Source organism: Chiloscyllium plagiosum, unplaced genomic scaffold (genome assembly GCF_037043375.1).
Source record: "Chiloscyllium plagiosum isolate Xiang-an unplaced genomic scaffold, Cpla_swu_hap1 HiC_scaffold_3, whole genome shotgun sequence".
In the NCBI taxonomy this organism is placed as follows: Eukaryota; Metazoa; Chordata; class Chondrichthyes; order Orectolobiformes; family Hemiscylliidae; genus Chiloscyllium; species Chiloscyllium plagiosum.
Window position 1 is genome coordinate 121,705,534 of NW_028270141.1, and position 23,168 is coordinate 121,728,701.

Below are 23,168 nucleotides of genomic sequence, written 5' to 3' on the forward strand. Positions count from 1 at the left end.
CAATTGAGGTGGATTGGCCCTTGCTAAATTACCCTGTAGTGTCCAAGGATGTGCAGGCTAGGTGGTTAGCCATGGGAAATGCAGGGTTACAGGGGTAGGGTATGGGGTGGCATGCCCTTTGGAAGGGTGATGTGAACTCAATGGGCGAAATGGCCTCTTTTTGCACTGTATGATAGAAGACAGAGGATAATTGTGGGGGCATTGGGGGGGGTATGGTTCTGACTGGAAGTCTGTGATCGTTGGTGTTCTGCAGGGATCAGGGCTGGAATCTCTGTTGCTTGTAATACATGTAAATGATTTGGATGAAAATGTATGTAGTCTGATTAGTAAGTTTGCAGATGACACAAACATTGGTCGAGTTGTAGATAGTGAGGAAAGTTGTCAAAGGATACATTAGATTATAGATCATTTGGAAAGCTGGGCAGAGAAATGACAGATGGATTTTAATTTGGACAAGCGCAAAGTGATGCATTTTGAGAAGTCAAATGCAAGAGGAAAGTATACATTAAATGGCAGGACTCTTAGGAGTGTTGATATACAGACGGATCTTAGGGTGCAAGCCGATAACCCCCTGAAAGTGGCAATACAAGTGGATAAGGTGGTAAAGAAGGCATGTGGTATGCTTTCCTTCATTGTTAGGAGCACTGAGTTAGAAAAAAGTTGGCAAGTCATGTTGCAGTTTATATAAAATTTCAGTTAGGTCACATTTGGAGCTTTGTGTGCCATTCTGGTCACTACACGATAGGAAGAAGGTAGAGGCTTTGGACAGGTTGCAAAAGAGATTTACTAGGGTGTTGTCTGGATTGCAATGTATTAGGAAAAAGAAGAGGTTAGACAGACATTAACTGTTTTTAGATTAGTGGTGCAGGAAGAGCACAGCAGTTCAGGCAGCATCCAAGGAGCAGCGAAATCGACGTTTCGGGCAAAAGCCTTTCATCAAGAATAAAGGCAGAGTGCCTGAAGCATGGAGAGATAAGCTAGAGGAGGGTGGGGGTGGGGAGAGAGTAGCATAGAGTACAATGGGTGAGTGGGGGAGGGGATGAAGGTGATAGGTCAGGGAGGAGAGGGTGGAGTGGATAGGTGGAAAAGGAGATAGGCAGGTAGGACAAATACGGGCAAGTCATGGGGACAGCGCTGAGCTGGAAGTTTAGAACTAGGGTGAGGTGGGAGAAGGGGAAATGAGGAAACTGTTGAAGTCCACATTGATGTCCTGGGGTTGAAGTGTTCCGAGGCGGAAAATGAGGTGTTCTTCCTCCAGGCGTCTGGTGGTGAGGGAGCGGCAGTGAAGGAGGCCCAGGACCTCCGTGTCCTTGGCAGAGTGGGAGGGGGAGTTGAAATGTTGGGCCACGGGGCTATGTGGTTGATTGGTGGGGTGTCCCGGAGATGTTCCCTAAAGCGCTCTGCTAGAAGGCACCCAGTCTCCCCAATGTAGAGGAGACCGCATCGAGAGCAACGGATACAATAAATGATATTAGTGGATGTGCAGGTAAAACTTTGATGGATGTGGAAGGCTCCTTTAGGGCCTTGGATAGAGGTGAGGGAGGAGATGTGGGCGCAGGTTTTACAGTTCCTGCGGTGGCAGGGGAAGGTGCCAAGATGGGAGGGTGGGTTGTAGGGGGGCGTGGACCTGACCAGGTAGTCATGGAGGGAACAGTCTTTGCGGAAGGCGGAAAGGGGTAGGGAGGGAAATATATCCCTGGTGGTAGGGTCTGTTTGGAGGTGGCGGAAATGTCAGCAGATGATTTGGTTTATGCGAAGGTTGGTAGGGTGGAAGATGAGCACCAGGGGCGTTCTGTCCTTGTTACGGTTGGAGGGGTGGGGTCTGAGGGCGGAGGTGCGGAATGTGGACGAGATGCGTTGGAGGGCATCTTTAACCACGTGGGAAGGGAAATTGTGGTCTCTAAAGAAGGAGGCCATCTGGTGTGTTCTGTGGTGGAACTGGTCCTCCTGGGAGCAGATACGGCAGAGGCGAAGGAATTGGGAATATGGGATGGCATTTTTGCAGGAGGTAGGGTGGGAAGAGGTGTAATCCAGGTAGCTGTGGGAGTCGGCGGGTTTGTAAAAAATGTCAGTGTCAAGTTGGTCGTCACTAATGGAGAAGGAGAGGTCCAGGAAGGGGAGGGAGGTGTCAGAGATGGTCCAGGTAAATTTAAGGTCAGGGTGGAACGTGTTGGTGAAGTTGATGAATTGCTCAACCTCCTCGCGAGAGCGCGAGGTGGCGCCAACGCAGTCATCAATGTAGGGGATGAAGAGGTGGGGAGTGGTGCCGGTGTAATTACGGAAGATCAACTATTCTACATAGCCAACAAAGAGACAAGCATAGCTGAGGCCCATACATGTGCCCATGGCTACCCCTTTGGTCTGGAGGAAGTGGGAGGATTCGAAGGAGAAATTGTTAAGGGTGAGGACCAGTTCGGCCAAACGAATGAAGTGTCGGTGGAAGGGTACTGTTGGGGACATCTGAAGAGGAAAAAACTGAGGGCTTGGAGGCCCTGGTCATGGCGGATGGTGGTGTAGAGGGATTGGATATCCATGGTGAAGATGAGGCATTGGGGGCTGGGGAAATGGAAGTCTTGGAGGAGGTGGAGGGCGTGGGTGGTGTCTCAAACGTATGTGGGGAGTTTCTGGACTAGGGGGGATAGGACAGTGTCAAGGTAGATAGAGATGAGTTCAGTGGGGCAGGAGCATGCTGAGACAATGGGTCGGCCAGGGTGGTCAGGCTTGTGGATCTTGGGAAGGAGGTAGAACCAGGCAGTGCAGGGTTCCCGGACTATGAGGTTGGAAGCTGTGGATGGGAGATCTCCTGAGGTGATGAGGTTCTGTATGGTCTGGGAGATGATAGTTTGGTCATGGTCAAGGGGGGCAGTAGGAAGAGGTGTCCTCGAGTTGGCGTTTGGCTTCAGCGGTGTAGAGGTCAGTGTGCCAGACTACCACTGCGCCACCTTTATCCGCTGGCTTGATGGTGAGGTTGGGATTGGAGCAGAGGGAGTGGAGGGCTGCGCGTTGTGAGGGTGAGAGGTTGGAGTGAGGGAGGGGGGTAGACAGGTTAAGGTGGTTAATGTACTCGAGTGTCAGAGGCTGAGGGGTGACCTGATAAAAGTATATAAAAGAAGTATCTGAGAGGCCTGGATAGGGTGGATAGTCAGTGTCTTTCTCCCAGGATACAAATGTCAAATATTAGGGGGCATAGGTTTAAAGTGGAATTGTGCAGATTTAAAGGAAATGTACAAAGCAAGATTTTACGTAAGGGCGGTAGGTGTCTGGAATGTGCTGACAGGAGAGTGGTAGAAGCAGATATGATAGCAACGTTTAAGAGGCATTTAGACAGACAAGTGGAGATACAGGAAATAGAGGGATAGGGACCATATACAGGCAGATGGGATTACTTTGGAATGACATCATGTTCGGCACAGACATAGTGGGCTGAAAGGCTTGTTCCTCTGCTGTATTGTTCTATGTTCTTCTAAGAGACACAATAGGTATTAATGTGAATTATTTCTATTATTTTTAGGTGGGTGAAACACGAACAGTCCTTATTTGTAAATTAAGCATTTAATTTTATGACAGCCACAGAAAAGGCAAGTTATTTATTTTCCTGAATGTTACATAAAGAAATAGAAATGAAAACATCACCTTGTCACCAACATTGGTGACTGTCCACCCTGAGACGGGGCTCTCCAATACCCACACTCCACAGTGATCTTTGACATGTCACAGCTGAGCTGGTCCAAATGTGGCACGATGACTGTGCAGGTCTGTTTCAGTAATGTTCAAATCAGATACTGACCCTCTTCACTCCTCTGTCTGTAGAAAGCCACAGCGTCATAGTAAGTTCTGGAACTAAGCAGCCACAGTCACAACTTTAACTGTTCCTCTGAAAGGTCTTTGATTCTTTAATTATCCTGAGGGAGGTACACACTATTGATCTCTGATAGCTTTCTCTGAAGCAAATCAATTGATGTTACATAGGGTCTAATTTAAATACTTGAAAGTCATGATTCTAGTATAATGCCCGTTCTGTCCTCAAAATATATGGAGCTGTGCAGTTTGTTGCCAATGCGTTATCTCCTCATTCAATGCTATCTCCACTGGGTATTAATCCAGCTTAGTATGTAGCTGCTACTAGCATTGAAAGCCTGCTTTCGTAGGAAGATTTGTGGCTTATTTATATCCTTATAACTGTGGAAAAGCTTGAAGTTCCTCAGTTCTAGCTCCTTCAGAAGGCTGTACCAAAACCGAACAACATCACTGTCATTTCCACCAATCTCAAACCCAGGCCAGTGTAAATGAATTGCAAAAATCAATTGTCCAATTTCTTCAATGACATTCTCCAGAATTAGGTTTTCCAGAATCTTCCACTCTGCACTCTCCACGTCTGCCTTGAGCACATCAACCTAAGAAGAGAAAACAGATTTAATGAGGCATGCATTCTGAAATACTGCACACACCAATTAGCAATAAATCAGCATCAGGCCTGCTAAATCACCTTAAGAAACTGGAGCATGGTGATGTCAGTTTTCTGACGACAAGAGCTAGATTTTCCATCTGCCATACTTAATAATACACCTGGCAGAGCATCTGTGAAGAGAAATCAGAGTTAACGTTTCAGGTCAGATGACCCTTTCCTCAAACTGAGGCTTCTGGGCAAGGGTCATCGGACCCGAAACGTTAACACTGATTTCTCTCCACAGATGCCACCAGATCTGCTGAGCTTTTCCAGCAACTTCTATTTTTGTTTCTGACTTACAGCATCCACAGTACTTCCAGTTTTTGAGGAAGATCAATGGATTTCTCCCTAATACATCAGGGAGAAATTGAGGGCTGCAGATGCTGGACATCAGAGTCAAAAAGAGTGGTGCTAGAAAAGCACAGCCAGTCAGGCAGCATCCGAGGAGCAGGAGAATCGACGTTTCGAGCATCAGGAAGAGCCTAATGAAGAGCTTATGATCGAATGTCAATTCTCCTGCTCCTCTGATGCTGCCTGACCAGCTGTGCTTTTCCAGCACCACTCTTCTTGCCCCTAATACAATCACCAACAATTAGTTATTTTTCAACCAACAGTATAACCACTTTGCAATATCCTTAGTGAATAAATTGTGACAAACTTTCATCAGTACAATTAAAAAAATCATAATGTATGTGGTATCTGTAATTGCTTTTAGATATGTTTGAAAGGAAGGTTTAAGAGTTTGCAAAGATTGTAAAGCGATCAATTGGAATTTTCTTGAATAGGAGATGCTGGTCCATGTGGTCTGGTGACCTTTAACCTAGAAGTCATGCCAACAAGAAGGAAATAAATATACAAAAATGCAACCAGACCCATAAAAGACAAACAAAGGCATTGTTACTAAAAAGAAGATACAGTTAGAAGGAAAGGGGTGATCAGCACACAGTTTCAGACACAAAAAAAGATCGAGACAGGAAAAGGAACATACTAAATTCCTCTGACAAGAAGAACCAAATCTCATTCATGAGGAGATCACATAAAAACAGGAAACAGGAGATAATACGCAAGCTTGCAAAGAGATCTAAAACCTAGGTCTGTATGAATAACTCAGAGATGCTAAGCGCTGGGTGATTTTCTAGAACTGGACCATTGTTGGTCAGTTAGAAAGATCGCTGGAAAACTACAACAACTGAACTGTCACAAACTGGGGAGAATAGGTTTATAAAAGTATGCCTTACTAATGATAATTGAATCCATGAAAACAGAAGATGAAAGCCCTTGTTGGATAGGACCCCTGACCTACTCTGAGTGAATGAAGAATGGCATATCGTGGAGCTGTGCAGTTGCATGTTGATGGAGAGAAATGCTGGTCTTGAGCTTGACTTACATTTGTCTTTATTGTGTTGACTATTAGGAATGAAATCACTTTTTTTTATTTCAAGTATTATCTGCCTGTTAATTCATGCTTAATTTACTCGCCAAATTACTTACTTGCCTAAAACCCACCAAGTTAACTATTTATTTGTGTTTATTAGTGACAGACATCAATGCTGACAAATCAAATGCTTCTTCACATTTGGTGCCCTCTCTCCCCTCTCTCGTTTTTAGATTCCCTACAGTATGGAAACAGGCCCTTCAGCCCAACAGGTCCACACCAACCCTCCAGAGAGAAACCCACCCAGACCCGTTCCATTAGCCTATATTTAGCCCTGACAAATGCACCTAACATTCTCGGCAATTTAGCATAGCCAATTCACCTGGCATGCACATCTTTGGACTGTGGGAGGAAACCGGAGCACCCGGAGGAATCCCACGCAGACACGGAGAGAATGTGCAAACTCCACACAGACAATCACCCAAGGCTGAAATCGATCCCGGATCCCTGGCGCTGGGAGGTAGCAGTGCAAACCACTGAGCCACCATGCTGCCCAGCATTGACTTATCTCCAATTAATAGCATCAGCTGCTGCAGCATTTTCTATTCTCTGCACTGGTCAATGTTACAGTCTCTCTGGCTGACAGTACACATCCAGCAGAAATCATTGCAACATCTGAACAGATTTGTGCTTCCTCAACACATCCCACACTGAGAGCCAGCAGCAGTCAGAGGTCAGATTTCCATCCAATCATCGGAACTGGATTTAAGTACAGCTCCCAGGCATGCTATAGTGGTATTGTAACCAAACTAGGACTCAGTAATACAGCAATTTTGAAAATGCATTTGTTTTATATCAAAACGTGCTTCAGTCAGTTCACTTCCCTATTTAGAACGATTGTAATGTTTAAACTTTAACTTTAATTCTTTATTTTTCTACTTAATACTAGGAAGGTCTGTAATGTTTAACTTTTAACTTTGCTCTTTATTTCTTTCTACCTTATTCTTATGATACTGTACCTTGGTACTTTGTACCTAAGATGGCACCGTGTGTGGTGTCATTGTACACTTTCACTGTATTCCTGTACTCGAGTACACGTGACAATAAAGTCTAAATCTAAATCTAAAAAATCCTAAATCATATCCAATCATCAGTACAGTGGAAGATAATGGTAAATTTTCTTGGTAAATTTCCTGATGATGGGTTTAGCTTGTTATTTGACCAGCCTAATTCTGGCTGACTCATTTTTATTCTGATTCTCCGAAGATGTGTCAGGAATTAATAGATTCACAGAGAATAAACTCGCGATTCAGCGACATACACCCCCCCACCCCCCCCCCCCACCCCTTACATGTTTCAGTTCGAGCACATTGGTTCCTCTTTCTTTTTAACCTTGGTGCTGGCTTCGTCTCCATAGTTACATGCCTCCTGCAAACAGCCTGATGACCCAGTTCCAGGCAAGTGTCAGTGCCACTTTGCAATAGTCTCAGAGAGTATTTGAGCAGCCTCGTGTCTGCAGCCATTTCCAGCAGCTCGACTCCCAGCAGGAGACTGGCAAAGCCATCCGCTGACTCTGAAACAAACCGGGCCTCCAAACTGTGAGAAATACATCCACTCTTATTGTACCCTAGAATATCCGGCTGAATACAAAGGAAGAAACATTCTATGAAGAGCTTCTGTTGTCCGAAGTCTCCATGACACCCTCTTCCCTCTCACACTCCGCCAATGTTGCAGGGCAAGAAATCAGGTCCAAACAGATGACAGTGACAGTGACCCACCCAAACTTTAGCAGAGTCGTTCCTTACAGTGGAGCGGATCACTATTAGACAGGAAACCTGTGTAATCCCAACCCACTAAACATATTCATGTAAACAAGATCAAACAAAAATCGGCGTGATTTTCCTCTTCATGGAGGTGGTGGGAAAGGAGAAACATTGGTAAGATTTCCCTGGCGAGATTTCCCTGCCCTATTCTTGCCATCCCTGCAATTGGGAACTGGGAAAGAAGATCCACAAACAGCTTTCTCCACTTGCCAACAATAAAGGCCCTTAAATTGTGAACTAATGTCCACTTAAAGTCCTCAGTTTGCCAATTTCCTGATCACTTCTCTCCGCGTTGGGCAAGATGGGTCCCTAGGTCTGGGACTGGGAAAGCAGAGTGACCTGCCTGCTGAATCGAGATGGCCGAATGTCATGCGTTACAGGGGGCAGTGCTAGGGCCTGCACGGCAATGATTTGGACGAAGGGACTCAAGGTACGGGAGTGTAATTTGCGGACGTCACAAAGACAGGTAGAAGGAAAGCTGAGCTTTTCCAACAACTTCTGTCATTGTTTCTGATTCACAGCATCCGCAGTTCTTTCGGTTTTTATTTAGGAATAAATGTCGATAGTTTTAAGTGACAAAAATCCATCAACTTTGAAAATTTAAAGTGCGCCGGTGTCAGGAACCTCTCGGGACTGAATTTCAGATCCCCACGCAATTTTATGTGAAAAGCAGCTTTCTCGTTTCATGTCTGAAAAAGCTGAATTTGAAGATTGTGCCACTCAGTCACCAGAGGACATAGCTTCTTTACATCTTCCCAAACAAATCCTTTGATCGTTTACACAATTAGGTCAGCCCTCAACTCTCTAGACTTTGGGGGATAGAAGTTTAAAAAAATAGCACCAGCTCATGTGATAGAGATTAAAACAACAAAGTTTGTGCGAAGATTTGTAGCTTGGGTGCTCGTTCTTGTGATTCTGTTCGCCGAAACTATGAAAGCAACCATCCCAACACACACAAACGCAGCTGCATCAGGACACTATTCAAAAGGGCCACAACACACTGCAGTACACCAGATCTGCAAAAAAGAAGAAGAGGAACACCTATACAAGGTATTCGCCAAAAACGGATACCCGCGCAACTTCATCAACAGATGCCTAAGAGAAAGACCACGGAACGAGGACATACCACAACCAAAAGGACTAGCCACACTACCATACATCAGGAGCATCTCAGAACTGACAGCCAGACTACTGCGACCCCTAGGACTCATAACGGCACACAAACCAACAGCCACGCTCAGACAACAACTCACCAGAACGAAGGACCCGATACCCAACATCAGCAAAACTAATGTAGTGTACAAAATACCATGCAAGGACTGCACAAAACACTATATAGGACAAACAGGAAGACAGCTAACAATCCGCATACATGTACATCAACTAGCCACAAAACGACACGACCAGCTATCCTTAGTAGTCACACACGCAGACAACAAGCAACATGAATTCGACTGGGACAACACTACTATCATAGGGCAAGCCAGACAGAGAACAGCCATGGAATTCCTAGAGGCATGGCATTCATCCACAAACTCCATCAACAAACACATCGACCTGGACCCAATATACCAACCACTACAGCGGACAGCTGAAACTGACAACCGGAAGCGGCAGGGACAGACCACTATAAACACCGGAGGAAACATCAAAGAAGCGCTTCGCAGGAGGCTCCCAAACACTGATGATGTCGCCTAGCCAGGGGACGAAACGTTTAAAACAACAGTAGTCACTGAAGCCAGGAAGTCAGTTTGAAAGAATGTTTACCGTGAAAGAACAACTTGATATTTTGAATCAAAAGTGTAGACACATCTGTGCAAACATCAGAAAGAAAGTGAATAAGTTTTCAGCAGTAACTACCTCATCCACACTGACATCCACTAACTGAATGTATTTTAATATAATATAATGAAATTTGAGGTTTATTTCCAAAAGTGAAAGGTGTTTATACTCCCTCCTCTGTGCGTGGGAATGGGAAGTCTACTACATTTGTGTCTGCACAGGGTGTTGTCATGGAAACAGGAATATTTGCATTTCCCAGAACAACAAGAGAATGCACAACGATGAGCTTAGTTGGTCTCAATCAGTGGAGCAGGCTTACCCCAAAGGTAATCAGAAAGTGTGTTCTTTTAACTGTCAGTTAGAATCAGTTTTTTTTAATTAATTCATCCAAAGTGCATGAACTGACTTGGTCAATGTTGATGGCCCATTGTCGAGGTGGTACAGTCTGTGTTGTGCCAATACGCCCTCGGTGCTGTAAGGGAGGCAATCCCAGAGCTTTGACTGAACAATACTGGCAATATCTTCCCACGCCAGGATAGTGGGTGGCTTAGATAGTAACTCCCAGATGGTGGTGTCAGCACCTCTCATCCTCCAAGGCAGTGAAGGTGCAGGTTTGGAAGCTGCTGTCAATGCAGACTGCAGAGCAACTTTTAGACCAAGGTTCTGTCCCTGGGGATCTTAAAAGCCCATCACATCATTTGGCTGAAAGACAGAGTTGCCATTCAGTTATGGTTTCACCAGCTGCAGGAATGAAAGGATTCTCGGTGTAGCTCAGTTGTAAGACATGAGGTGTTCAAAGGCATTGAGTAAAATGGTGATTTTCAAAGTGGTTTACTGACACTCATCAACAATGTGCATTCAGTGTTAAAAGTATGTTCCAAACGCGATCAGCCGAGATCATTTGTTTTCTGCGGGTTTGTCACAAATCCAGACATAAAGGGCTTTTTACACCACAGAGGCTCTGAAAAGCACAAAAGGTTTAAGTTGAGAACATTATGGACTGGATACGGAGTGTCAGTATTCAGTGTATTATCAAACCTGAGTAGCATTTCTTTGGAAGTCACAGAGGTACTCAACCTTCTCCGAACTAATCTTCCCGGAGCACAGGCATCAATCCGCTGCACTGAGCTCTCTGTTACTGCCAGCTTACAATCAGGTACTGCCCCATGGAAACCAGATCCATACACAAGCAGCTCCATCCCAGGGAGAATATTCTGTACCACTCCTGTACACACAATGTTTCTGACCCTTATAGGATTAAACCACCAGGTACAACAAATTACAAACAACCCAGTAGTTTTCATCACACTGAGGCATCAGTTATTTTTAAAAACTTCATGATTACAATGATTAACGTGGCTTCAAGGGCCATTCTTGATGAAGGGCTCCTGCCTGAAACATCGATTTTCCTGCTCCTCGGATGCTGCCTGACCTGCTGTGTTTTTCCAGCACCACACTAACCTTGACACTAATCTCCAGCATCTGCAGTCTTCACTTTTGCCTTTCTCAAGGGCCATTTGTCAATTATAATCGTGGTTATATTCATAAAAGGCCTGTATTATAAAGCTTATAACTGGTTCCTGTCCACTGTATGAGCTCCAATCTGTTCCTTATGAGTGGCATACGATTGGTGGGATCTTCCCAGTCACACTCTGAAGGAAGGATTGGGTCAGTGAGCAAGTGTGCCCCAGAGTGTGATCAGCACGGGCAGAGTCCACCTGTCCCACCAATGACAGGCAGCTAATCTGTATCAATAATATTTGTGGACAGATTGGCACAGACAGATCACCCACTGGAGGTGTCTTGTTGGCATCTGGCATGGGGTTGGGAGTTACTCAAGCTCTCTTTCACTTCACAAGCCTTGTCTACCAGCTGCTCTGGTAGTTCCTCCCAACTGCCCACTGCACTGACAGGGTCCCCCCACTGCCAACTGCACTGACAGGGTCCCCCCACTGCCAACTGCACTGGCAATTTCCCCCCACTGCCGACTGCACTGGCAGGATCCCCCAACTGCCAAGTGCACTGGCAGGATCCCCCCACTGCCGAGTGCACTGGCAGGATCCCCCCACTGCCGACTGCACTGGCAGGATCCCCCCACTGCCGAGTGCACTGGCAGGATTCCTCAGTTTCGACTGCACTGGCAGGATCCTACTGCCGACTGCACTGGCAAGGTCCTAATGCCTGCTGCACTGGCAGGATCGCCCTACCACACTCTGAATGCAGTGTCTCCCCCAGCCTGGGATGGCCAAGCATCTGTCCTTTACTGCCCCTTGAGATGGGACATGTCAAGGTGGTGGTGCCCTTGAGTTGCCATCTTGCAGCAACAATGCAATGATTGCCCTGCTGGGGCTGCCAACCTCTCTGATTCTGCGTGCGGCCTCAGGAAACCCTTTGCCTGCCTGAATTGAGCAGCATGGCCTGTGCTGGCCCCTTCCTGAGGATTTCCCAGGTAGGTGCCCGACAGCTGGTCAGGAGGGGAGTGAAACAGGGCCCAGAAACAGTTCTGACTCATCATTCACTTTGAAAGGGTTCTGTTCCAATTGTGCTACAATGAAAAGTGCTCCATTAAAACTCATTTCACTGCTCTTTCCCCAGGAAAGGTCAGAGTAACTCTAATATGCTTAAGGCCAAAGAAAGTACAGAGGGGAATTGAACATGTAAATGTGAAAAGCAGCAAGAGGTTACGGGAAAACATTAGCAGGCAAATTAAATTGAATTGTCAAGCTGAAAATGATGTCTCGCCTGCTAATGACACAAGGGCAAATATCCACGTGGAGGTAAAGGTATTTCAGATAAATTACTTTGCACCAGTCTTCATGAAAGAAGAGAGATAAATTATAGACTGGATTGAAACAGGGAGGATGTACTCAAGAGCTCAGCATGACTGAAAGTTGAAAAATGACTTGGTCTAGGTACACAGCTTCCTCGGTGGCCCGAATGAAAAGCAGGTCAGAACAGCAGGGACATTGATAGGAATGTTTCCATTTTGATCGGTAACTGCAGTTCGATGACCATAGGACTCGGGGGCGCTCCTGTTGGGTCACTGATACAGGAGTAGGATAAGCCAGTCAGCAGAGACACTGCCAATCAAAGGCAGTATACCAACCAATCAGCAGGCTTTCCTCCTCTTGTATACATTGATGTCATCATTTGTAATGTGGCATTCTTGCATTTATCCTAACGGTGCAGGGTGGCAGGTTTTAACCTTGTGTCTGTCTGCTCACTGAGTTCAGGTTGTGTACGACTGAGCGACTGATAGTTATGGAATACAGGGTGGCACAGTCAGGATGGTGAAATGGAGAGATGAAAATCACTGGAGAGAAATGTTAAAGAATGTTAAAGGTCTTTGGGGAAATAAAACTGGGGAATAAATGGCTCAATTTGGTCAAATGTAAAAGACCAGACAGACTTTGGTGTTAAAAATGCATATGCATTACTTGAGACAATAAGTAATTACAAAGAAAGATCAAAGCAAAGAGATTAGCAGTAAGATCCTGAAGAAGGAGATGGGGTAACAATCACACTCCGATTGGAACATACCCAGGTGAAGGAGATAGTAAAGGTGGCCTGAATTTACAATCTACACGGTGATAGTTATCCACACTAACCTCCCACATTGATAGTTATTCACACTAACCTCCCGCGGTGATAGTTATCCACACGAATCTCCCACGGTGATAGTTATTCACATAATCGTCCCGCGGTGATAGTTATCCACACTAACCTCCCGCGGTGATAGTTATCCACACTAACCACCCGCGGTGATAGTTATCCACATTAAGCTCCCACAGTGATAGTTATACACATTAACCTCCCGCGGTGATAGTTATCCACACTAACCTCCCACGGTGATAGTTATTCACATCATCGTCCCGCGGTGATAGTTATCCACACTAACCTCCCACGGTGATAGTTATCCACATTAACCTCCCACGGTGATAGTTATCCACATTAACCTCCCACAGTGATAGTTATTCACATTAACCTCCCGCGGTGATAGTTATTCACATCATCCTCCCGCGGTGATAGTTATTCACATTAACCTCCCGCGGTGATAGTTATTCACATCATCCTCCCGCGGTGATAGTTATTCACATTAACATCCCGCGGTGATAGTTATTCACATCATCCTCCCGTGATGATAGTTATTCACATTAACCTCCCGCGGTGATAGTTATTCACATCATCCTCCCGCGGTGATAGTTATTCACATTAACCTCCCGCGGTGATAGTTATTCACATCATCCTCCCGCGGTGATAGTTATTCACATTAACCTCCCGCGGTGATAGTTATTCACATCATCCTCCCGCGGTGATAGTTATTCACATTAACCTCCCGCGGTGATAGTTATTCACATCATCCTCCCGCGGTAATAGTTATTCACACTAACCTGCCGCGGTGATAGTTATTCACATTAACCTCCCGCGGTAATAGTTATTCACATCATCCTCCCGCGGTGATAGTTATTCACATTAACCTCCCGCGGTGATAGTTATTCACATCATCCTCCCGCGGTGATAGTTATTCACATTAACCTCCCGCGGTGATAGTTATTCACATCATCCTCCCGCGGTGATAGTTATTCACATTAACCTCCCGCGGTGATAGTTATTCACATCATCGTCCCGTGGTGATAGTTATCCACATTAACCTCCCGCGGTGATAGTTATTCACATTAACCTCCCGCGGTGATAGTTATTCACATTAACATCCCGCGGTGATAGTTATTCACATCATCCTCCGGCGGTGATAGTTATTCACATTAACCTCCTGCGGTGATAGTTATTCACATCATCGTCCCGTGGTGATAGTTATCCACATTAACCTCCCGCGGTGATAGTTATTCACATTAACATCCCGCGGTGATAGTTATTCACATCATCCTCCCGCGGTGATAGTTATTCACATTAACCTCCCGTGGTGATAGTTATTCACATTAACCTCCCACGGTGATAGTTATTCACATTAACCTCCCGCGGTGATAGTTATTCACATTAACATCCCGCGGTGATAGTTATTCACATTAACCTCCCACGGTGATAGTTATTCACATCATCGTCCCACGGTGATAGTTATTCACATTAACCTCCCACAGTGATAGTTATTCACATCATCCTCCCGCGGTGATAGTTATTCACATTAACCTCCAACGGTGATAGTTATTCACATCATCCTTCCGCGGTGATAGTTATTCACATCAATCCTCCCATGGTGATAGTTATTCAAATCATCCTTCCGCGGTGATAGTTATTCACATTAACCTCCCACGGTGATAGTTATTCACATCATCATTCCGCGGTGATAGTTATTCACATTAACCTCCCACGGTGATAGTTATTCACATCATCCTTCCGCGGTGATAGTTATTCACATCATCCTCCCGCGGTGATAGTTATTCACATCATCGTCCCGCGGTGATAGTTATTCACATCATCCTCCCGCGGTGATAGTTATTCACATCATCGTCCCGCGGTGATAGTTATTCACATTAACCTCCCACGGTGATAGTTATTCACATCATCCTTCCGCGGTGATAGTTATTCACATCATCCTCCCGCGGTGATAGTTATTCACATCATCGTCCCGCGGTGATAGTTATTCACATCATCCTCCCGCGGTGATAGTTATTCACATCATCGTCCCGCGGTGATAGTTATTCACATTAACCTCCCACGGTGATAATTATTCACATCATCCTCCCGCGGTGATAGTTATTCACATTAACCTCCCATGGGTGATAGTTATTCACATTAATATCCCGCGGTGATAGTTATTCACATCATCCTCCCACAGTGATAGTTATTCACATTAACCTCCCGCCGTGATAGTTATTCACATCATCGTCCCACGGTGATAGTTATTCACATCATCCTCCCACAGTGATAGTTATTCACATTAACCTCCCGCGGTGATAGTTATTCACATCATCGACCCGCGGTGATAGTTATTCACATCATCCTCCCACAGTGATAGTTATTCACATTAACCTCCCGCAGTGATAGTTATTCACATTAACCTCCCGCGGTGATAGTTATTCACATCATCCTCCCGCGGTGATAGTTATTCACATTAACCTTCCGCGGTGATAGTTATTCACATCATCCTCCTGCGGTGATAGTTATTCACATCATTCTCCCGCGGTGATAGTTATTCGCATTAACCTCCCGCAGTGATAGTTATTCACATAAACCTCCCGCGGTGATAGTTATTCACATCATCCTCCCGCGGTGATAGTTATTCACATTAACCTCCCGCGGTGATAGTTATTCACATCATCCTCCTGCGGTGATAGTTATTCACATCATTCTCCCGCGGTGATAGTTATTCACATCATCCTCCCGCGGTGATAGTTATTCACATTAACCTCCCATGGGTGATAGTTATTCACATTAATATCCCGCGGTGATAGTTATTCACATCATCCTCCCACAGTGATAGTTATTCACATTAACCTCCCGCGGTGATAGTTATTCACATCATCGTCCCGCGGTGATAGTTATTCACATCATCGTCCCGCGGTGATAGTTATTCACATCATCCTCCCACAGTGATAGTTATTCACATTAACCTCCCGCAGTGATAGTTATTCACATTAACCTCCCGCGGTGATAGTTATTCACATCATCCTCCCGCGGTGATAGTTATTCACATTAACCTCCCGCGGTGATAGTTATTCACATCATCCTCCCGCGGTGATAGTTATTCACATTAATATCCCGCGGTGATAGTTATTCACATCATCCTCCCGTGGTGATAGTTATTCACATTAACCTCCCGCGGTGATAGTTATTCACATCATCCTCCCGCGGTGATAGTTATTCACATTAACCTCCCGCGGTGATAGTTATTCACATTAACCTCCCACGGTGATAGTTATTCACACCATCGTCCCACGGTGATAGTTATTCACATTAACCTCCCACGGTGATACTTATTCACATCATCCTCCCGCGGTGATAGTTATTCACATTAACCTCCCGCGGTGATAGTTATTCACATCATCGTCCCGCGGTGATAGTTATTCACATTAACATCCCGCGGTGATAGTTATTCACATTAACCTCCCACGGTGATAGTTATTCACATCATCGTCCCACAGTGATAGTTATTCACATCATCCTCCCGCGGTGATAGTTATTCACATCATCCTCCCGCGGTGATAGTTATTCACATTAACATCCCGCGGTGATAGTTATTCACATTAACCTCCCACGGTGATAGTTATTCACATCATCGTCCCACAGTGATAGTTATTAACATTAACCTCCCACAGTGATAGTTATTCACATCATCCTCCCGCGGTGATAGTTATTCACATTAACCTCCCGCGGTGATAGTTATTCACATGAACCTCTCATGGTATTGGTTATTCACATTAACCTCCCGCGGTGACAGTTATTCACATTAACCTCTCGCGGTGATAGTTATTCACATTAACCTCCCATGGTGATAGTTATTCACATCATCCTCCCGCAGTGATAGTCATTCACATCATCCTCCCACGGTGATAGTTATTCACATATAACCTCCCGCGGTGATAGTTATTCATATTAACCTCCCACGGTGATAGTTATTCACATCATCCTCCCGCGGTGATAGTTATTCACATCATCCTCCCGCGGTGATAGTTATTCACATTAACCTCCCGCGGTGATAGTTATTCACATTAACCTCCTGCGGTGATAGTTATTCACATCATCCTCCCGCGGTGATAGTTATTCACATTAACCTCCCGCGGTGATAGTTATTCACATTAACCTCCTGCGGTGATAGTTATTCACATCATCCTCCCACGGTGATAGTTATTCACATTAACCTCCCGCGGTGATAGTTATTCACATTAACCTCCCACGGTGATAGTTATTCACATCATCGTCCCGCGGTGATAGTTATTCACATTAACCTCCCACAGTGATAGTTATTCACATCATCCTCCCGCGGTGATAGTTATTCACATTAACCTCCCGTGGTGATAGTTATTCACATCATCATCCCACGGTGATAGTTATTCACATTAACCTCCCACGGTGATAGTTATTCACATCATCCTCCCGCGGTGATAGTTATTCACATTAACCTCCCGCGGTGATAGTTATTCACATCATCCTCCCGCGGTGATAGTTATTCACATTAACCTCCCGCGGTGATAGTTATTCACATCATCGTCCCACGGTGATAGTTATTCACATCATCCTCCCACGGTGATAGTTATTCACATCATCCTCCCGCGGTGATAGTTATTCACATCATCCTCCCGCGGTGATAGTTATTCACACCATCGTCCCACGGTGATAGTTATTCACATTAACCTCCCGCAGTGATAGTTATTCACATCATCCTCCCGCGGTGATAGTTATTCACATTAACCTCCCTCGGTGATAGTTATTCACATCGTCGTCCCGCGGTGATAGTTATTCACATTAACATCACGCGGTGATAGTTATTCACATTAACCTCTCACGGTGATAGTTATTCACATCATCGTCCCACGGTGATAGTTATTCACATTAACCTCCCACAGTGATAGTTATTCACATCATCCTCCCGCGGTGATAGTTATTCACATCATCCTCCCACGGTGATAGTTATTCACATGAACCTCTCATGGTATTGGTTATTCACATCATCCTCCCGCGGTGACAGTTATTCACATTAACCTCTCGCGGTGATAGTTATTCACATTAACCTCCCATGGTGATAGTTATTCACATCATCCTCCCGCGGTGATAGTCATTCACATCATCCTCCCACGGTGATAGTTATTCACATATAACCTCCCGCGGTGATAGTTATTCATATTAACCTCCCATGGTGATAGTTATTCACATCATCGTCCCACGGTGATAGTTATTCACATCATCCTCCCGCGGTGATAGTTATTCACATCATCCTCCCGCGGTGATAGTTATTTACATTAACCTCCCGCGGTGATAGTTATTCACATCATCCTCCCACGGTGATAGTTATTCACATTAACCTCCCGCGGTGATAGTTATTCACATTAACCTCCCACGGTGATAGTTATTCACATCATCGTCCCACGGTGATAGTTATTCACATTAACCTCCCACAGTGATAGTTATTCACATCATCTTCCCGCGGTGATAGTTATTCACATTAACCTCCCGTGGTGATAGTTATTCACATCATCGTCCCACGGTGATAGTTATTCACATTAACCTCCCACGGTGATAGTTATTCACATCATCCTCCCGCGGTGATAGTTATTCACATTAACCTCCCGCGGTGATAGTTATTCACATCATCCTCCCGCGGTAATAGTTATTCACATTAACCTCCCATGGTGATAGTTATTCACATCATCCTCCCGCGGTGATAGTTATTCACGTTAACCTCCCGCGGTGATAGTTATTCACATCATCCTCCCGCGGTGATAGTTATTCACATTAACCTCCCGCGGTGATAGTTATTCACATCATCCTCCCGCGGTGATAGTTATTCACATTAACCTCCTGCGGTGATAGTTATTCACATCATCCTCCCGCGGTGACAGTTATTCACATTAACCTCCCGCGGTGATAGTTATTCACATCATCCTCCCACGGTGATAGTTATTCACATCATCCTCCCGCGGTGATAGTTATTCACATTAACCTCCCGCGGTGATAGTTATTCACATCATCCTCCCGCGGTGATAGTTATTCACATTAACCTCCCGCGGTGATAGTTATTCACATCATCCTCCCGCGGTGATAGTTATTCACATTAACCTCCCATGGTGATAGTTATTCACATCATCCTCCCGCGGTGATAGTTATTCACATCATCCTCCCACGGTGATAGTTATTCACATCATCCTCCCGTGGTGATAGTTATTCACATTAACCTCCCATGGTGATAGTTATTCACATCATCCTCCCACGGTGATAGTTATTCACATCATCCTCCCGCGGTGATAGTTATTCACATCATCATCACACGGTGATAGTTATTCACATCATCCTCCCGCGGTGATAGTTATTCACATCATCGTCCCACGGTGATAGTTATTCACATTAACCTCCCACGGTGATAGTTATTCACATTAACCTCCCGCGGTGATAGTTATTCACATTAACCTCCCACGGTGATAGTTATTCACATCATCGTCCCGCGGTGATAGTTATTCACATTAACCTCCCGCGGTGATAGTTATTCACATCATCCTCCCACGGCGATAGTTATTCACATTAACCTCCCGCAGTGATAGTTATTCACATCATCGTCCCGCGGTGATAGTTATTTACATCATCGTCCCGCGGTGATAGTTATTCACATTAACCTCCCGCGGTGATAGTTATTCACATCATCGTCCCGCGGTGATAGTTATTCACATTAACCTCCCGCGGTGATAGTTATTCACATCATCCTCCCGCGGTGATAGTTATTCACATTAACCTCCCGCGGTGATAGTTATTCACATCATCGTCCCACGGTGATAGTTATTCACATTAGCCTCACACGGTGATAGTTATTCACATCATCCTCCCGCGGTGATAGTTATTCACATCATCCTCCCGCGGTGACAGTTATTCACATTAACCTCCCATGGTGATAGTTATTCACATCATCCTCCCACGGTGATAGTTATTCACATTAACCTCCTGCGGTGATAGTTATTCACATCATCATCACACGGTGATAGTTATTCACATCATCCTCCCGCGGTGATAGTTATTCACATCATCCTCCCGCGGTGATAGTTATTCACATTAACCTCCCGCGGTGATAGTTATTCACATCATCCTCCCGCGGTGATAGTTATTCACATTAACCTCCCATGGTGATAGTTATTCACATCATCCTCCCGCGGTGATAGTTATTCACATCATCCTCCCACGGTGATAGTTATTCACATCATCCTCCCGTGGTGATAGTTATTCACATTAACCTCCCATGGTGATAGTTATTCACATCATCCTCCCACGGTGATAGTTATTCACATCATCCTCCCGCGGTGATAGTTATTCACATCATCATCACACGGTGATAGTTATTCACATCATCCTCCCGCGGTGATAGTTATTCACATCATCGTCCCACGGTGATAGTTATTCACATTAACCTCCCACGGTGATAGTTATTCACATTAACCTCCCGCGGTGATAGTTATTCACATTAACCTCCCACGGTGATAGTTATTCACATCATCGTCCCGCGGTGATAGTTATTCACATTAACCTCCCGCGGTGATAGTTATTCACATCATCCTCCCACGGCGATAGTTATTCACATTAACCTCCCGCAGTGATAGTTATTCACATCATCGTCCCGCGGTGATAGTTATTTACATCATCGTCCCGCGGTGATAGTTATTCACATTAACCTCCCGCGGTGATAGTTATTCACATCATCGTCCCGCGGTGATAGTTATTCACATTAACCTCCCGCGGTGATAGTTATTCACATCATCCTCCCGCGGTGATAGTTATTCACATTAACCTCCCGCGGTGATAGTTATTCACATCATCGTCCCACGGTGATAGTTATTCACATTAGCCTCACACGGTGATAGTTATTCACATCATCCTCCCGCGGTGATAGTTATTCACATCATCCTCCCGCGGTGACAGTTATTCACATTAACCTCCCATGGTGATAGTTATTCACATCATCCTCCCACGGTGATAGTTATTCACATTAACCTCCTGCGGTGATAGTTATTCACATCATCATCACACGGTGATAGTTATTCACATCATCCTCCCGCGGTGATAGTTATTCACATCATCCTCCCGCGGTGATAGTTATTCACATTAACCTCCCGCGGTGATAGTTAGTCACATCATCCTCCCGCGGTGATAATTATTCACATCATCCTCCCACGGTGATAGTTATTCACATTAACCTCCCATGGTGATAGTTATTCACATCATCCTCCCGCGGTGATAGTTATTCACATTAACCTCCCGCGGTGATAGTTATTCACATCATCGTCCCGCGGTGATAGTTATTCACATTAACCACCCACGGCGATAGTTATTCACATTAACCTCCCGCAGTGATAGTTATTCACATCATCGTCCCGCGGTGATAGTTATTTACATCATCGTCCCGCGGTGATAGTTATTCACATTAACCTCCCGCGGTGATAGTAATTCACATCATCCTCCCGCGGTGATAGTTATTCACATTAACCTCCCGCGGTGATAGTTATTCACATCATCGTCCCACGGTGATAGTTATTCACATTAACCTCCCGCGGTGATAGTTATTCACATCATCGTCCCACGGTGATAGTTATTCACATCATCCTCCCGCGGTGATAGTTATTCACATCATCCTCCCACAGTGATAGTTATTCACATCATCATCCCATGGTGATAGTTATTCACATTAACCTCCCGCGGTGATAGTTATTCACATCATCCTGCCGCGGTGGTAGTTATTCACATTAACCTCCCGCGGTGATAGTTATTCACATTAACCTCCCGCGGTGATAGTTATTCACATCATCGTCCCACGGTGATAGTTATTCACATGAACCTCCCGCGCTGATAGTTATTCACATTAACCTCCCGCGGTGATAGTTATTCACATTATCCTCTCAAGGTGATAGTTATTCACATCATCCTCCCGTGGTGATAGTTATTCACATTAACCTCCCGCGGTGATAGTTATTCACATCATCGTCCCATAGTGATAGTTATTCACATTAACCTCCCACGGTGATAGTTATTCACATCATCGTCCCGCGGTGATAGTTATTCACATTAACCTCCCGCGGTGATAGTTATTCACATCATCCTCCCACGGCGATAGTTATTCACATTAACCTCCCGCAGTGATAGTTATTCACATCATCGTCCCGCGGTGATAGTTATTTACATCATCGTCCCGCGGTGATAGTTATTCACATTAACCTCCCGCGGTGATAGTTATTCACATCATCGTCCCGCGGTGATAGTTATTCACATTAACCTCCCGCGGTGATAGTTATTCACATCATCCTCCCGCGGTGATAGTTATTCACATTAACCTCCCGCGGTGATAGTTATTCACATCATCGTCCCACGGTGATAGTTATTCACATTAGCCTCACACGGTGATAGTTATTCACATCATCCTCCCGCGGTGATAGTTATTCACATCATCCTCCCGCGGTGACAGTTATTCACATTAACCTCCCATGGTGATAGTTATTCACATCATCCTCCCACGGTGATAGTTATTCACATTAACCTCCTGCGGTGATAGTTATTCACATCATCATCACACGGTGATAGTTATTCACATCATCCTCCCGCGGTGATAGTTATTCACATCATCCTCCCGCGGTGATAGTTATTCACATTAACCTCCCGCGGTGATAGTTAGTCACATCATCCTCCCGCGGTGTTAATTATTCACATCATCCTCCCACGGTGATAGTTATTCACATTAACCTCCCATGGTGATAGTTATTCACATCATCCTCCCGCGGTGATAGTTATTCACATTAACCTCCCGCGGTGATAGTTATTCACATCATCGTCCCGCGGTGATAGTTATTCACATTAACCACCCACGGCGATAGTTATTCACATTAACCTCCCGCAGTGATAGTTATTCACATCATCGTCCCGCGGTGATAGTTATTTACATCATCGTCCCGCGGTGATAGTTATTCACATTAACCTCCCGCGGTGATAGTAATTCACATCATCCTCCCGCGGTGATAGTTATTCACATTAACCTCCCGCGGTGATAGTTATTCACATCATCGTCCCACGGTGATAGTTATTCACATTAACCTCCCGC

The 23,168-nt window shown here is 45.2% G+C and overlaps 1 protein-coding gene across 3 annotated transcripts in view; it reads right to left on the reverse strand.

The window, feature by feature from the left end:
- Nucleotides 1-2,886: 2,886 nt before the first annotated feature.
- The window catches only part of mettl24 (methyltransferase like 24), a 113,810-nt gene continuing 93,528 nt past the window's right edge, over nucleotides 2,887-23,168 (reverse strand). The window contains exon 5 of one of the 3 annotated variants that reach the window (XM_043687128.2): nucleotides 2,887-4,394. In XM_043687128.2, coding sequence (XP_043543063.1) covers nucleotides 4,080-4,394 — 315 coding nt within the window. In that variant the 3' untranslated portion in view covers nucleotides 2,887-4,079. The remainder of the gene's footprint in view (nucleotides 4,395-23,168) is intronic. The other 2 variants (XM_087983076.1, XM_087983075.1) reach the window with 2 other exon arrangements.